The sequence below is a fragment of the Primulina eburnea genome, chromosome 15 (assembly GCF_022965805.1).
Source record: "Primulina eburnea isolate SZY01 chromosome 15, ASM2296580v1, whole genome shotgun sequence".
Taxonomy (NCBI): domain Eukaryota; kingdom Viridiplantae; phylum Streptophyta; class Magnoliopsida; order Lamiales; family Gesneriaceae; genus Primulina; species Primulina eburnea.
In genome coordinates, this window is record NC_133115.1 from 2,429,163 (window position 1) to 2,446,205 (window position 17,043).

General features: G+C 36.9%; 3 protein-coding genes across 3 annotated transcripts; all 3 read right to left on the reverse strand.

Annotated features, from left to right (window-relative positions):
* Positions 1-5,938: 5,938 nt before the first annotated feature.
* On the reverse strand, positions 5,939-10,981 carry LOC140814526 (uncharacterized). Its single transcript, XM_073173543.1, has 10 exons — positions 10,753-10,981; positions 9,642-9,709; positions 9,115-9,140; positions 8,766-8,856; positions 8,400-8,495; positions 8,096-8,164; positions 7,834-7,892; positions 7,635-7,757; positions 6,976-7,047; positions 5,939-6,898 (listed from the first exon to the last, which is right to left on the reverse strand). The coding sequence occupies exons 1-10, from the start codon at positions 10,843-10,845 to the stop codon at positions 6,834-6,836; spliced, it is 762 nt and encodes a 253-aa protein (XP_073029644.1). The 5' UTR covers positions 10,846-10,981; the 3' UTR covers positions 5,939-6,833.
* A 213-nt stretch (positions 10,982-11,194) lies between these two features.
* On the reverse strand, positions 11,195-13,225 carry LOC140815116 (uncharacterized). Its single transcript, XM_073174227.1, has 2 exons — positions 12,833-13,225; positions 11,195-11,672 (listed from the first exon to the last, which is right to left on the reverse strand). Exons 1-2 carry the CDS (start codon positions 13,100-13,102, stop codon positions 11,406-11,408), a joined length of 537 nt encoding a protein of 178 aa, XP_073030328.1. The 5' UTR covers positions 13,103-13,225; the 3' UTR covers positions 11,195-11,405.
* Positions 13,226-13,766: 541 nt separating this feature from the next.
* Positions 13,767-16,774, reverse strand: LOC140815090 (protein TIC 21, chloroplastic-like). Its single transcript, XM_073174200.1, has 4 exons — positions 16,435-16,774; positions 15,693-15,950; positions 14,411-14,614; positions 13,767-14,172 (listed from the first exon to the last, which is right to left on the reverse strand). Exons 1-4 carry the CDS (start codon positions 16,720-16,722, stop codon positions 14,059-14,061), a joined length of 864 nt encoding a protein of 287 aa, XP_073030301.1. The 5' UTR covers positions 16,723-16,774; the 3' UTR covers positions 13,767-14,058.
* Positions 16,775-17,043: the final 269 nt, after the last annotated feature.

The window sequence follows — 17,043 nt, forward strand, 5'->3', positions numbered from 1 at the left end:
TGCTACCTCCACCCACTGATCCAAACTTCCAACATACAGCAACCATGGCAGACTCCAGTCTCGAGGACTGGACAACTAAAATAACAGAGGCCCTGAACAAAGTTCAAATCTCACCTCAAACCCCATCTGATTTCTCCATTGCTCCAATTGGCATTAAGTTGGATGGTTCCAACTATGCCTTGTGGTCTCAACTCGTTGAGATGTATATCTCAGGAAAATACAAACTAGGATATATCACCGGTGACTCGGAAAAACCGCTCGAAACTGATCCATCATTCCGGAAATGGAGAACTGAAAATGCCATTGTCAAAGGATGGTTGGTCAACTCGATGGACCCTTCATTGATCGGTAATTTTATTTGATTCCCAACTGCTAAACAGGTATGGGACTCAATCGCTATAAATTTCTTTGATGCCACCGATACGTCAAGTATATGACCTTCAACGACGTGTAACTCGTATGAAGCAGGCGGGTGGTTCCATTGAAAAATACTATAGTGATCTTCAAGGCTTATGGCGCGAAACTGACTTTCGTCCTCCTAATCCAATGAAATGTCCAGGAGACATTCAGAAGTATAATTCCATCCTACAGGAAGATAGAGTCTATGTCTTCCTTGATGGCTTAGATGATCGACTGGATAAGACTCGAAGTGATGCTATTCAATTACAACCCTTCCCTACAATTGAGCAGGCGTATGCTCATGTTCGACGTGAAGACATTAGGCAAGCAGTCATGACATCAAGTAGTGACATTGCTCCTGGTGCGGATATGGCATCAAAAGGATTCAAACCAGGAAAACAAAAATCAAAACCCCAATTTGGAGCTCTGAAATGCACTCACTGTTGGAACCCAAAACATACCCGTGAAACATGCTTTAAGTTACATGGGTACCTTGAGTGGTGGAGTGAGTTCCAGGCTCGAAAAAAATGTGAGGGGACTGATACAAATGAAGACACGGGAAGGGCAGCAATTGCAAGTGCAGACTCTCAATCCTCTCTCACGACTCAACCAGAATCAACAAATCTGTTTACCGTACTCGGGGATCAAGGTAATTGCGGATAAGCATTGGTCACATATCATGACCACAATGAAAGCAAGTGGATTATAGACTCTGGGGCTACTGATCACATGATTTTTTATTCCCATGATTTCTCACATAGCACTCAACAAAGGAGAACTTGTATTGCAAATGCCGATGGAGTTCAATACCCAGTCACAGGAGCTGGAACAGTGGCCCTATCCTCATCTATTTCCCTGAACAATACCTTACTTGTTCCATCTTTGTCAAACAAATTGCTCTCTGTCAGTCAAGTTACAATTTATCTCAATTGTGTTGTGTTATGTATCCCAATTTCTGTCTTCTTCAGGATATTCTCACCAAGGAGATCATTGGGCGTGGTACTAAGAAAGGGGGACTCTACTAGATGGATGACTTCAATTCAGGGAAAGCGCATCACACTCGGCACACCAGTGATAAAGAACATCAAATTTGGTTTCTACATAAACGCTTGGGACATCCGTCTTTTGGATACTTGCAGCACCTTTTTCCTACCCTATTTTCTACATTACAACCATCATCTTTTAAATGTGAAACATGTATTGTAGCCAAAAGCCATAGAGTTCTGTACCCAATAAGCCACACAAAAAGAGACACGCCTTTTTCTTTAATTCACTCGGATGTATGGGGACCCTCTCATGTTACTACTCAATCTGGAAATAAATGGTTTGTTACGTTCATTGATGATTGTACTCGAATGACATGGTTGTATCTACTTCAACGGAAAGAAGAGGTGTTTGGCGTGTTCCAATCTTTTCATGTAATGATTAAAACACAATTTCCAGCAAAGATTCAGACCCTACGTACCGAAAATGGCGGTGAATATTTCAATACAAAATTCAAGACTTACTTTCAGCACCACGGTCTCATTCATGAAACTTCGTGTTCTCATACTCCTCAACAAAACGGCATCGCTGAGAGAAAAAATAGACATATATTAGAAACAACACGAGCTTTGTTGATTGGAGCACATGTGCCCTCTCGGCATTTGGGTGATGCAGTTACAACAGCCGTCTACTTGCTTAATAGAATGCCTTCCAAAATCCTACAATTTCAGACCCCCCCTGTAGGCTCTTTCGAGCCATACGTCCCTACCCACGGTGTTAATTGCTTTCACCTCGAATCTTTGGATGTGTTGCCTTCGTTCATCTCCATAAAAATCAGCGAACCAAGTTAGATCCATGTGCAATCCGTTGTATTTTCTTAGGCTACGCTATGCATCAAAAAGGGTATAAATGTTTCGATCCCATCACTAAACGTACATACATCACCATGGATGTCACATTTCTTGAAGCAGAGACCTTCTATCCATCGTCTGCCACCAAGTCATCTCTTCAAGGGGAGCCTCCAAATGAAGAGGTGAATTGGCTAGCAACAACATGGCTAGAATAAGAAGGGATATCAGAACAACCAAATGATGGAAATACTTAGGGAAGGATGATTGAAGAACACCCTACAGCTGAAGAACCAACTAGTGATGGCCCCCCTCCTTTAGTACCCGAAGGCCCTTCTCCTGAGAATATCACTGAGGTAAGTTCTCCTGCCATATCTCCTGTTGTTGATAATTTAAATAGTATTATACAATACTCCTTGCCTAATAGACATAACCGGGGAAAACCACCAAGCCGATACTCCCGGAAGTAGAAGATAGAAGATCCAAATATCCTATAGCCAACTATGTGTCCACTCACAGGCTATCCGAACCAATCGAGGCTTTTGCACATAAACTGTCCTCGGATTATATTCCTCAAAATGTAGAAGAAGCACTACGTGATCCACAATGGAGTCAAGCGGTAAAAAGAGAGCTGAAGGCCTTAGAAAAAAAACAAGACTTGGAAATTGGTCTCATTACCCGAAGGGAAAAAAACTGTAGGGTGCAAATGGGTCTTCTCCATTAAATACAATGCTAATGGATTCATTGACAGGTACAAGGCGAGGCTCGTGGCGAAAGGGTACACACAGACATATGGTATAGATTATCAAGAAATGTTCTCACTAGTGGCAAAATTAAATACTGTTAGGGTGTTATTATCTTTTGCAGCTAATTTAAATTGGCCACTACATCAACTTGATGTGAAAAATGCATTCCTTCATGGTAATTTAGAAGAAGAAGTCTTCATGGACATCCCACATGGATACTCGAAAAATCCTGATGAGAAATTAGTATGCAAACTACAAAAAACATTGTACGGGTTGAAGCAATCTCCACGTGCATGGTTCAGCCGATTCAGTGCAGCGATGAAAAAATATGGATTCCCGCAAAGTAATTCAGACCATACCCTTTTCCTAAAACACCAATCAGGAAAGGTGACCGAACTGATTGTTTACGTAGATGACATGATCATCACAGGGGATGACGAAGAAGAAATCACCAAGCTTCAAAAACAATTGTCGACTGAGTTTGAGATGAAGAACTTAGGAGGACTCAAATACTTCTTGGGAATCGAGGTATCCAGATCAAAACAAGGCATATTTTTATCTCAAAGAAAATATGTTTTGGACTTACTATCAGAGGTGGGGATGTTAGAGTGCAAGCCAGCAGATACTCCTATTGTCCAAAATCATCAACTTGGAATGTATGCCGATCAAGTGCCCACTGATAAAGAGAGGTACCAAAGGATAGTTGGCAAGCTTATCTACTTGTCACATACTCGACCAGACATCGCCTATGCAGTAAGCGTAGTGAGCCAATTCATGCACTGTCCAAGTGAAGCACATATGAATGCAGTAACTAGGATTCTTAGGTATTTGAAATTCTCTCCCGGGAAAGGACTAATATTCAAAAAGAATAATCACTTGAAAAATATTGATGGGTATACAGATGCAGATTGGGCAAGAAATATCTCTGATAGGAAGTCTACTTCAGGTTACTTCACATTTGTAGGAGGAAATCTTGTTACGTGGAGGAGCAAGAAACAAAAGGTTGTGGCTCTATCCAGTGCCGAAGCGGAGTTTCGAGGTATGGCTAAGGGTACGTGCGAACTACTCTGGTTAAGAAGATTACTAACTGAAATAGGCTTTGCCCCCTGCTCAGAAATGAACTTGTTCTGCGACAACAAGGCAGCCATTGACATCTCTCACAATCCAATCCAGCATGATCGAACTAAGCATGTGGAAGTTGATCGGCACTTCATCAAACAAAATCTTGAAGAGAAAATCATTTGGTTCCCATTTGTCAAGTCAGAAGACCAGCTGGCAGATGTCCTCACAAAGGCTGTGTCTAGCAGAAACTTCTGCATCTCACTTACATATATGCACCAACTTGAGGGGGAGTGTCAACATGAGCTGTCATACAAGCTAATCTTCTAGTACTTATAGAAAGTATATCATTATAAATCCCTAAATTAAAGTGTCACCCACAATTATAGCCTAGATTATATATTCCTTAGAACAAATCTTCCGTGTAATATATTATGGTACTCAGTCACTGTAAAGAGTAAGAAAGAATAAAATCTCTTTTTGACAGTATGAGGTGATGTTCTCAGACTAAATGTGAGTGATGATTCATCAAAATGCAACGACGAACATTGACACTATCCTCCCTGGTAACTCGGAAGAAAATCAAGCTATCATCTGCAAAGAATAAATGAGATATGATCGAACAAGAGTTTGCCACTTCAAATCCCCTAAATAGTTTTCGATCAACCACTTTGGTAAATAGATGAGAAAAGCCTTGAGAACAAGCACGAGCAAATATGGTGATAGCGGATCATCATCCTTTCTGAGCCCTCTCGACGGTTTTTGCCTTCGTATTATTCTGTATCCTATGCATACACTCAATCACATTATCAAGAACTAACCTGCCTGGGATAAATGCACTTTGAAAAGAATTAATAATCTGATTAAGAATTGGTCTAAACTGGTTAGTGATTGAGTGTGACACTATCGTATAGCAGGTATTACAAAGAATGATTGTTCCGAAGTCTTTTAAAGACATTGACTCTTTAACCTTGTGAATAACAGAATAAGTGTAATCTGTATATCATTTCATTTTGTCAAATCTTCTTGATAGTGGAGAATGGACAAAGCAGATTTCATTATGTCTTTATCAATTATCGGCAATAACTTTTGATAGAAAAGAGCAGTAAAACCATTCGGCCCTGGAGCTTTAGATGGATGCATATCAAACACTGGTCTCTGGACTTCCTCTTCAGTAAATGTGGCACAGAGCACGACATTCATTTGATCTCCCACCACCATATATGTGAATTCAAGCACTGCCTCGATATCCATCGTGGTTGGATTAGAAGAGGAAAATAAATTACCAAAATATTCTTTGATAATACCAGCCAAACTATTTTTATCAGTATATCAGTCACCTCTCACATTCATAAGACCTTTAATAACATTATTATGGCGGCGCGAAGATGCTTTCACATGGAAGAAGTTGGTATGATGATCCCGTGCAGTAGCCAATTAACTCGGGCTCGCTCGTTGGTTCCAATGAATCTCCTCTTGTTTTTCGATTTGTTTTTCGACCTCTTCAATGTGCCAAAAATTATTTTTAATCTCCCGAGAGCTCATAAGCCGATCCAGCTTCTTACAAAGATCACTGATTTTCCGACCCAGTTGATCAAACCTAGTGCCACCCCGTGATTTGAGAGCATTACTGCATTGAGATAGACGATTAGGCAAACCGGTGTTCCCCTAAAAACTTGTCAATTCTAATTTAAAAAATCTGTAAAATCCTCCTCCGGAAGCCACTTGTGTTCAAATATAAATCTTCTCGGACCCCTTTCCTCTGTTTTTTGGAAGAATTCTGGCTTCATGGTCGAGTGATCGATGATCTGATCCAAAGTTTGCTAAATGCTCTGCCTCTGCAGAAGTCTATACCGGACTCAAAAGTTGAACTTTCTTGAATGAAATCGAGGTGTATTTCGATTATTTATTTGTAGGGGTGTTGATTTAAATCTGAGTCCAACTTTAATTTTGTTCTTTAAAAGTGTCGAAGTGTGCATGTTTGGGTGCGTACCTTGAAAACAAAATACATATGCAACGAAGAACAAAGAGATTTGAGTTCATTTGCTTCGGACTAATTGGTTCCTTCTTATTCATACTATATTCAAGAAAACTCCATACAATATGATCGCAATTGCTTATAGTTCATATGACACAACGATCTCAAGTTTAGAACAAAGTCTTAATTCAAACACAATTATAACAAATAAACTCATCCACCAGTTAAAAAAAAAGACCACAATAATATATGTTTGCCCATATTACTAATGGATCCATCAATCCAATAATTATCTATCCATCATCAAAATTTTGACATAAGACAAAAGATGAATTTGTGAAATTTTTTATACTTCAGATTATATATTTGATTTTGAAACACAAACCAAACCAAAACATGAGTTTGGCTTCGATTTCGGTTCACGGTTCGAGTGGAACTGTGATCGGTGGTGCCATCCATTAGATGCACCATGGAGTTTAACCTACCAACATAACAATTCACAACTGATCTCTAGGTTTACTCTGGGGAACCTCATATGCTTTTATAGAACTTCAAGCCGTAAAAGAAACTCAGTATTTGAGACTCTAATCTAAAGCCCGTTTGGCATATACATGAGATAAAAATTGCAACCAAAATTCCTATGATAACAACAATTCATATTCCCTATGCCCAATCACACTCGCAGTAGGACAAAAAAAGGCTAACTGTTACCTACTCTTTCTTTGCCAAATCGCAGCTCTTTTCCATCTCCTCGTTAACCATCCTCGGGTTCGTGGAATCTTCTTGGGTCATTTGTGGCGTCTGAGATGTTAGACAAATCTAGTGCAACTGGCTAAAGTACATGTTCATGAAATATCTCGATGGATTGAATCCACTCAAAATTACTGCAAAAATGTAAAATATCCATCTATTTGTTGAATAACTCAGAAAACATTTTGGAATATAGTGTGAGGATGCTTACAGATGGGGAAGAATACAAGGACGATGCCAATTGGATATAGGAACAAAGTGGTCCTCTCCAAGAAGGGCAATACTGCATTAGGATAGACAAATTATGCGTTAAACTTCAAAAAACACTTCCGTGGTACCAGTTTCCCATATTATCAACACTTTGTGAGATACGTGTGAACACAATAGAATGCCATATATTTCTGAATACATTAAACTTCATCGCACTAATAATTAAAAAAATAATCAAACTGACTCAGCCATAAGAAGCTTGTTAACACATATTATTCCCAAGAACGCTCGATTTGGTTGCATATATCGTGCTACTTTTAAATGGGAGTCCATTATTTGCAAACCAGAAGATTTGCAAAATTAGACTGAGTTCATAGCATAACATGTGATTTAGGTGGAAATGACTCAGTATTTTTCTTTACAAACTCTGAATTTAATGAGCTGAGAGAAGTTTATGCAAAGCCCTTAATCTTTTGGACACTTCATGAACGTCATTATAGCCTAAAGTGGAACTTTGACACAAGATGGAACAAAAAACTTGATGAGGTTCATAGCCTAGCTCGAGGGTGAGAGACAAAAGGACATGATAAGAAATGACTGTCATTATTCATTAACCAATTGAAAAAAAAAAGAAACAGCTAATTGGTAAACTCATCTCACCATCATAACCCAAATAATTTAGGTAATGGTAGTAGGAAGTTCCCACCATGAAGAGCAAATTTGATAGCAACACCGGAACAAAACCATGAGCCAGTAGAAGAGGTGATATAAAATAATGAACGACTGCAAAATGCAAAGACATCAGTAAATATATTATCGAAGAAAACCACAAGATAAGGCACATTTATTTTATGCATACCGTATAGCAGCACGAACATAGGGAAGAAAGAGTTGAGGTGTACATCAAAAGAATACAACCTTCACAAAGTCGGATCAACATAATGTTAGCAAGAAAATTAAAGAGTTCTTAGCACAAACACATGTACAAATTCAGGCACGAGGCATAATTTTACTAACATAAGAAGAAAACAATGCTATCAGATATACAGAAACTAAAGAAATGCAGACTAACTCATATATATAATAATACAAGAGATTAGCAAAAGCAGATCAGCACTTGCCATTCCACCCGTTGCTCAACCACGTGGCTGTTTATAGCTTCTTCTCGAAGATAATTGTTAGTCAAGAGCCTGGACAAAATTTGACAAATAAAATTTCATCATCTTGTCAAATAAAACTCTATCATCTATGAAAACCGTCAAAAATTCTGAACCAGCTGACAAAGATCTGATGAGTGAAACTTAGATTACGACCAAGCATTTTCATAGAAATGTAGCTCTCAAAAAGTAATAAAATTAAATCAAGAAAATAGAAACATGCAATAATAAGAAAAAGCACTCTACCCATATTCATATTTTTCCTTACCAAAAACAAGTTGCCAAAATTGTGCCTATCACAAGGAAATGGAAAAGCAATACCGAAATAACCACAAAAACAGTGTGTCCTGCACTATGATCATACCTGAAATAAATGATAGATGACAAACAACAGCATTAGAATACACATGAAGTATTGTATTGCAAGAGGTGAAAAGAACACAACACCCAGAGTTTCATTTGAAGAACTTACGATATTGGAATCATTTAAAAGAACATCATGTTGAATATCGAACCTCAGGTGCAATTTAATTTATTCATTATATCTTCAAAAATAAATCTACTTGCTAATAATGTCAACTATACGAGGACTTTACACAAGTTTGTTCAAAACTAAGATCATGAGTGCACTTACGCAGCACAATAACCCACAGTAGCAACTGACAAAAGAAGACTAAATATCACAACAAATGCAGGATCATCACGTGCCCATTGATTCTTTGTTTCTACATGACACAAAAATGGAAAAGTATTAATAACACCTACAGCTTAAAACAAAAACCAGTTGAATTACAAATTATCTTGCTTAACAAAATGGAGTGTATAATTTTTAAAAATATCAAAAAAATTAGTATGAAACCATCCATTCAGCAGAAAAAATACATCAACTGCAAAAGTTGATGCCCACAAATGAAATAAAATGATATCAGAGAAAGGTTGGTTTCATACGTATAATATGATGCCAAGTAAAAAAACTAACTTACGCTTGTGATACTTGGTGTGTTGATATCTGCATTCATTGAACAGTTTCCCATGCAAAATGAACAAAGTTATAAATCAGAAATATAAAATTAATAAGCAAGGGACTACTAAAGTTTCCTGGTGCTTTATTAAGATACCATAGACTATTATACTACCAGGAATTCTCAAAATATACCAATACACAGCTGCTTACATTAACAAAATCTTCTTACCTCTCCAAATATGACAACCCGCCACAGTAAAATTATATGACTTATGAATGTGTATAAACTCTCTCTCTATTTACATGGAAATCTGAGGTGTTTATTTCAGTGAAAAGATGTTTCTGTTCATATATGTAACATGACACTGATAAAATTTGCTTTGAAGTAAACCATATCACGAATACAGAATTAATAGCTTGTTTAGTTTTAACTAATCATGGAAAAAAAGAAGTAAAAACCTTTGCTAATTATGTTAAATGAGAGGCTTAATGGATTAGCTTTAAATTGGAACACCAACAGCCATCTGTGGAAAGATAGAAACTCACACGACTTTTGGAGAAGTGCATAGATGAAGCATTTGCCAGAAAGTATATTCAATATCCATTTGTTGCCACTGAGCCATCCAAAAAAAATGTCACTGATTGAAAATCAAAAAGAGGCATTTATAGACTATAAATAGTTAACTATAGACAGCCAAAAGTATCAGCAGGCTTCTGAAAATGTTATTCATATAAAAAATAAAAGTAAAAATGAAGCAAATTCCATGGCCAAAAGAAATTGATTTGATAATAGGCACACCATATTCGAGACCACAGCTAAGATAAAAGTTTCAAAGCAATATTCAATTCACCCACAAAGTAAGCAAAGACTTAGCAATCAGATACCCAATTAAAAAACCAAATACACACATGCATACTTGAAGTGTATTTCCAACTCATTAAAAAAATTAATGTTTAGATGGTGTATTTCCAACTCATTAAAAAAATTAATGTTTAGATGGTGTAACACCACAATAAAGAGCCAGTGCATTAGCTAACCAGAGATTATTTTCCAATTTATGTCCCCCATCCCACAACACAGCCTTGACTTCCCATGACGACCTTTGAATCATAATTTAGTCTCAAATAAGTTGGTTTTAGGGTTCTGGATAGTAACTACAGTACAACGACTAGTGAGGATAGCATGGAGGGATGATCATGTGAGTAGCTGTAGAACTTCCAATAAATCAATATGGAACAGGCTGTATCCAAATTAAATATGAAGAAGAACACTTTTCATTCAGAAAAGTACATTAGTTTGTATTTAAATAATGAAGTAAGGAATCACTGTGAATGTTCCGCAGCATTACAACGAAACTGAGATAGCAGCAGAACAAGACGTTCCAGCTCATGTCCCCAAAATTTCAACTTCAAGCACAAAAGAACTCCCATCACCTCAACTAGTAGAAATAAAACGAACTGAAAACAGAAACGATACACATAACCTTTCACATTTGCTCCTCTATTAACTCGATCAATCTCGAGTCCTTCACCCACATGATAATGACAGGTGGGGAAAGCAAAATCACCGAATCAAGCCACAAATTTCTCACAACAAGGTAAATTTCACAACCAAAGATCAAGATCAGATCTGCAAAATATTTCGTCCAAAAATTACCTTGACTATTCTGCGGAGGTACTGGGGTAGGACCGAATTGGGTCGGGCATGAGCACCCGAGCGCCCCTTCGCCGATGAAGAGGTGGGCAGCATCTTCTTCTTCACTACTTTCTTCCCTTTTGTTTTTTGATCGATTTACAGCAAGTTTTGGTGTTGCGAATTCATGGTGCAGAGATCTTTCTGTTCAATTTCTGGTTGAACGGAATCCGCACTGCCATACGGATTGGGCTTCAGCTGGAGTAAATAATAACAGGCCCATTAAGGGTGAAGTCTTGGATTAATTTATTTTTAGGGAAAATTAAAATATTTTAAAAAAATTATTCAAGATGATTATCCACACATACATGAACATGTATTGATTATTAAATCAAGGTCAAATAAATCTAAAACATGGATGATGCGCACAAAGGTTTTTTATCCCATTTGGGAAATTTTGATCAAATCAACAAAGATTATACATTCAACTTGCAATATGAAACCACCTATTCTTGGGTCCAATACAACTTGTTTCCCTTGATCAGATGTCCTATCTTACACAACATTGACGCAACACCATCAACCTACAATTCATAGCAAACTACCTTTCTTCTTTTTATTGTTGGTTAGCTCGTTTGGGTTCGGAGCCTAAGCATCGGACTTGTCTTTCCTTGCCTCTAAGTTTCATCATTATCTGAATCTCCATCCTCGTCTGATGATTGCTCAGTCGGATGCTCTTCTCCACCTTCATTCAGTTTGCTCTTTTTCCCTTTCTTTCTCTGTTTCTTCTTCTGACGTTTTAAACGTTTCTTCAGTGTACGTTCCTCTGCAGCCTTTAATCTTTCCTCTCTTCTCTGGTTGAATTCTGAGATTTCTTTCCTTTTCTGGTAGTCGACGTCCATCCTTGCTAGCCGATCTTGTTCCTTCCGCCTCATTTGTCGATACTGTCACCATCAATAACCCAACAAAAAAATTTAAATATTTGTAATTATAATTTGGTGAAAGGGGATGAGTATAACAAGATAACGTTGTACAAGATAAACTATAGCCAATGTTTTCTGTTTTTGATCTTAAGATTCGCTCTGGTTTTTCGTAATAACTTCAATTTGCCTCCGCCTTTTCTTAATAAAAATAATTCTCTATTATTTCCCATACAATAGATCATTCCACGTAAATCAAATCATAGTTCCGAAGAATTCAAAAAGACACGTCGAAACAAGACAATAGTTTCCAAACTGCTAGCTATATCAACTTAGTTTAAAACAAATAAATCGAACCAATGGTGAATATTGCCTATGCAGCCAACGTTCCAAAAAGCGAAATTCATCAAAGCTTAAGGGTGAAGTGAATTAAACACAACGATTAGGCCATCATCGTGAAAAAAGCATTCAACCCATAAGCACCATGGTATATAGTGGTATATACTCTAGTTACCTTCACTGTTTCAGCAGACAAAATCACTCCACATTTTGTTTGATAAAGCTTCTGAATAACCAAGACAAACAAGCTCCAAGGCTATGACTCACTACAGAGAGGCATGAACTCCAAACACTTTTCAGTTCAAAAGTTGCATTTTATCGTTTTCATTCAAATTCTGAAATGTTTGATAAAGACTTTTCTTGCGAGTAGAAATGTGTTTTAGGAGAGAGCGCTTTTGTACATACAAATAGGGTCGGTAGTTACACTTTGTACAGAACAATCTTTTATATTTTCTAATTAACAGAAAAGATGGAGCTTTTCATAGCAATTTGCTTGCTCTGTTCTTCTCGAGTTTAACAATTTTAAATAACAATTACCAGAGGGTTCCTATGTTTATCATGAATAAAAGTGCACAATATGAACCTCCACCATTGTAGAAGAAACTTAGCCATGCCCAACAACAGTCTAATGGCTGTATACTTGAGATTGAGTAGGTCGATCTGTAACTACCTTCTGAAAGAGAAATATCTCATCGATGACCGGAATATTACTTAAAAGATAAACATTTTCATCAAACACAACGATACGGCCTTGGGATTACGTTTCTTGGAAATTATGGTGATTAATTAGTGGTGGTTACAATGTACATATCATATCAATTGCAGAAACTAGTGGCATCCACTACCTGATGGAAATCACCCGATCCTGAACCGGCAGAACTTCCTGAGGTGTTGTTGACGCGAACTGGAACACATTCAATAATGCGGCGTAGCTTAATTTCGAGATCCTCGTCTTCTGGCGCAGCTACAGGCGGTGTGTACTCTACTAAAGCAGATGATGACGAAGAAGAAGGTGGAGGCCGCGGAGGAAGCGAAGAAACCGCCTTCTCCGCAACTGGAACCACCTGATAATTTCCGGCAGCTATGGAAGCCGGCCTGCCTGACGAAGACGACATTTGCGGGAAGCACTACAAACCCATAAACCCTAGATTCTGGATCTTGGATAGTTGATTTGGTATTGATTCCTGGGAAAGAACACCGAATCATTTGATGATGGGCTTCAGGGCCCTAACCCGAAAGCCCGGATCATACCAAATTAATATATTATCTTATTACATAATCCCATTCAAAAACGGTTATGTTATCTTTAATTTAATTATAATTACAACTAAAACGGTCATATAAATTGTTAATTTCAAACATTTTTTTTTAAATTACGAAAATGTTACAAATCTTTTTTATTTATCATGACTATTTAATTACAAAATACTACATTTTTTTTTCTTTTTGATGGATATTTATTTATTTTAAAACATTATTTTTATATTTTATCATTTATTTTTTTCTTTCTTAGTTTTTGGTTAAAAAAACATAATGCACATACCCGAGTACCAGGGAGTATTAAAATATATAAATATATTATGACAAGATTTTTTATTTTTTTAGTTTTAGCTACAATGTCCATAAAATTTGATTTAGAATTAAAATTGCTAATATAATTAATATTCATAAATAAATTATATATAGAATAAATATCTCATTATGATTCAATTTAAAGTAGGAGAAATGGCAACTTTGTTAGCAAATTTCAAATGTAACCATGTTACTAGGTGCGATTTACTAGGTGTTTATTTAACATTCAAAAAGATTAATCAAACAATCCTGCCACTCACATTTACTGGACTTGCTCAATGCAGCAATAGCATAATAATTACGAACTTAAAATGGAAAATATAAAAAGATTTCCTTTTTCCAAATGCTGGCTATAGCAAGCACGATTTCAACGTAAAAAGGGTCCACCTATAAAAAGATTCAGGCTCGAAGTTGGATACAATTTCTTAGGCCAAATACCAACCATCGAAATGGCTTGTGAACTTCATTTTCAACGGCTTTTCTGAGAATACCAAATACCTCATGCAAGCTTAGGACTCGGAGCACTTTCTGAAGGTGGCAATGTGACGGATCGCAGTAGCTCCAACGAGCTTATCAGTCCTAGAAAATGTGAGAGTATAGTATTTGCGGATGCCTGTAAAACAAGCAAATGTAATGAGAAGATAACCGACTTACAAGCCAAGGTCACAAGGATGATTCTAGTAGGAGCCAATCCTCTCGTACCCCTCGAAAAGAAAACTTCAAGTTTTAGTGTAGTATTTCTCAAATCCATTTTTCAAACCCATATCCCAACCAACCTAATTTCCAAGCTCTTTCTGTAAGCATCCCACATAAAATGCATAAATCAGATGATCATTAAGTCTGAAGGATACCTGCACCAAGAAAACATCCAAGGCAAGAACTGGACTGCTCCCAGGAGCGGAACCTTGGTAATAAGGATTACCTGAGGTTGTAAGAGCTTTGGCCACCAACAAACCTACAGTTGCCTGCATGCCAAGTATTGCCGCACCCATGCCCAAGAGATTTATGACGATACCATTTTTCAGACTTCTTACAACATCCTCTCGAGGAGGTGCCTAAAAGAAAATTCAGCTTGCAATAAGTTGGCAGGACAATGACCAGCGCACTGAGTAAGTTTATACCAAATGGACTGATATATTGAGTTTCTTTTATTGGTGTATCTTGGAATTCGAAAGATGGGACAAAAATAGATGGGGGTGAGGAAGGGCTACTGAATGGATTTTGATGGGGTGAGAGTGACACGATCAAATTTTAGAAATTACAAACAAAACTTTTAAAAATTTATTTTAAGAGGGGCAACTGTCCCCAACCCCCTGTTGGGTCCACTCCTGGTCAGTTCATGGACGGGGCTACCAAGTTATAAATTATAGTGGGCTAGGGAAGCTCTGCAAGTATTTGAACTTAGTTTGATAGTGGTTAGTGGGAGAACAATTCCTAGCACAGGCTGTTGGCTAGAGACAAAGCTCCACTTGGTTCATCAAGTTTGCGTAGTGACTAGTGATTGAACTAAAATTGAGGCTAAGTCCAGGATTACAATGGTTCATTTTAACCAGGCATATGAGGCTTGTGGACTTGTGAAGTTGGAAAAAATCTAACCTTAATATCTAGCGTATTACAAAAAATAAAATCTTCTCAACTTATGGATGCAAGAATTGAAAGATTGATCTCATATGAAAGAATTTGACGAGTATAGATTTTATTAGGGTTGTCAGCATCCTATAATATTTTTTTTTGTTAAATAATACAATATAACACAACTCCAAAATACTCTTAGATTATCTCGTCAATTTGGAAGTGTCAAGGAAAGTAGGTTGGTCCCTCTAAAACACCATCTTTTTTGGCTCCCTAAAGATCTTCCCTTCAGGAAACACTTTTTTATAAATTTTTCAGTATTAGTCGTTAGACAAAATCATGTAAATTATTTTCAGACATATAAAGAGTATAACTTCTTATGAACATTTAAGGTTCCACCCAAGTAGTTAAAAGTGAAATTAAAAAATAAAAAATCAACAGATATATACAAATCATAACAATGGGATCACATATTGTTGGAACTAAACGGAAATATGTAACATAGGCTAACTGAAGCTCAAACATTAAATCTAATGCTACTTGTTCATAATTGCACATTACCTTAGAAGGATCATTGGCTGTTTTCCGGAGTTTCTCGGATAACCGAATATAGCCGAATGACCAGAACACAGAAATGAATGCAGCTGCTATACCACCAGCAGTAGAATAAAAGGTAGCAGGCGATGTAATCTTCCCAGATATAACGACAGAAAATGAAAGGATCGTGGCGGCAACTACCGTACAAACTAGCTGTCCCCAGAAACCAAAACTTCCCAATCTCTTGAAATTCCTCGAGGTGCTCTCTAATCTCTTTGAAACCTAATATGGCCATTTCAAACTGACGTTTTTATGTTCAACATTATAATTGCTTCAACAATTGGGACCCCTCATTATTCTAATATTGTAAATAAAAATGATAAGCAGGACCAAATACTGGATCAATTTGCATTTTCACTTTTTTAAAGATCATTCGTCTTTGATTTAATGGATTATTACATAATTTCAACCGAAGACCCCAAATACAAATTTCATCAGCTTCCAAGACATCTTAATAAAATGTTAAAAAAAACTCAATTGAGAACAAAATCTGACCTTTAATTCTTACAAAAAAACCTAATCTGAAGTAATTAAAGTTCATCTCCAACAAACCACAATATCACAAACCCTAAATCAAAACATGATACTTGAAATGATAAAAATCTCAACTCAGCCGCCACTAGAGAAACATCAATCAAGGAAGGCTATTGCAATTCCCATCCAGGCAAAACACACGAGGACAGAGAGGGAAAGGGAAACAACATACCTGAGCGAGTTTCTCATCTTCAGAATCACCATTGGTAGAGCTATAGGCAGCAGAAATGGGAGCCGAAGCTAGGGGTTTTCTACTGTGGCTATTGAGAATAAAGTAAGGAGAAGATAAACTTCTCAGACATTTCAAAGAAAAAAGAAATGAATGAGGATCTATGGTGCTGCTGAAACGGAGTGATTGAGAGGGAAGTACACACGACAAGGGCTTAAGCCGCGCCGCCGCACACGGCGGACGTGGTGGTGAGACAGCGGAGCGAGCTGCTGGCAACATTAGAGTAGGCATAGCTTATATTCGCGTTTCGAGAAGCAACCAATCCTTCAGGTCTTCCGCCATTTTAACGTCTTTTTTAATTTATTTTCAGAAAAAGGTTATAAATACATACTTTATTTATTATTTTCTTTTTTAAAAAAAAAATATTTAAGATAATTTTGTAATTTCATATATAAATTATAACTCAACATATAATTTTATTTATATATTCTTTGTTTTTAAAAAAATAGAAAATTGAGGATGCCTAGACATGCAAGAAAAAAATCTCATCTGTATACATATTTCAAATATATTTTTTGTTACTTAAAAAACTAAGGTTATAAAATTCAAATT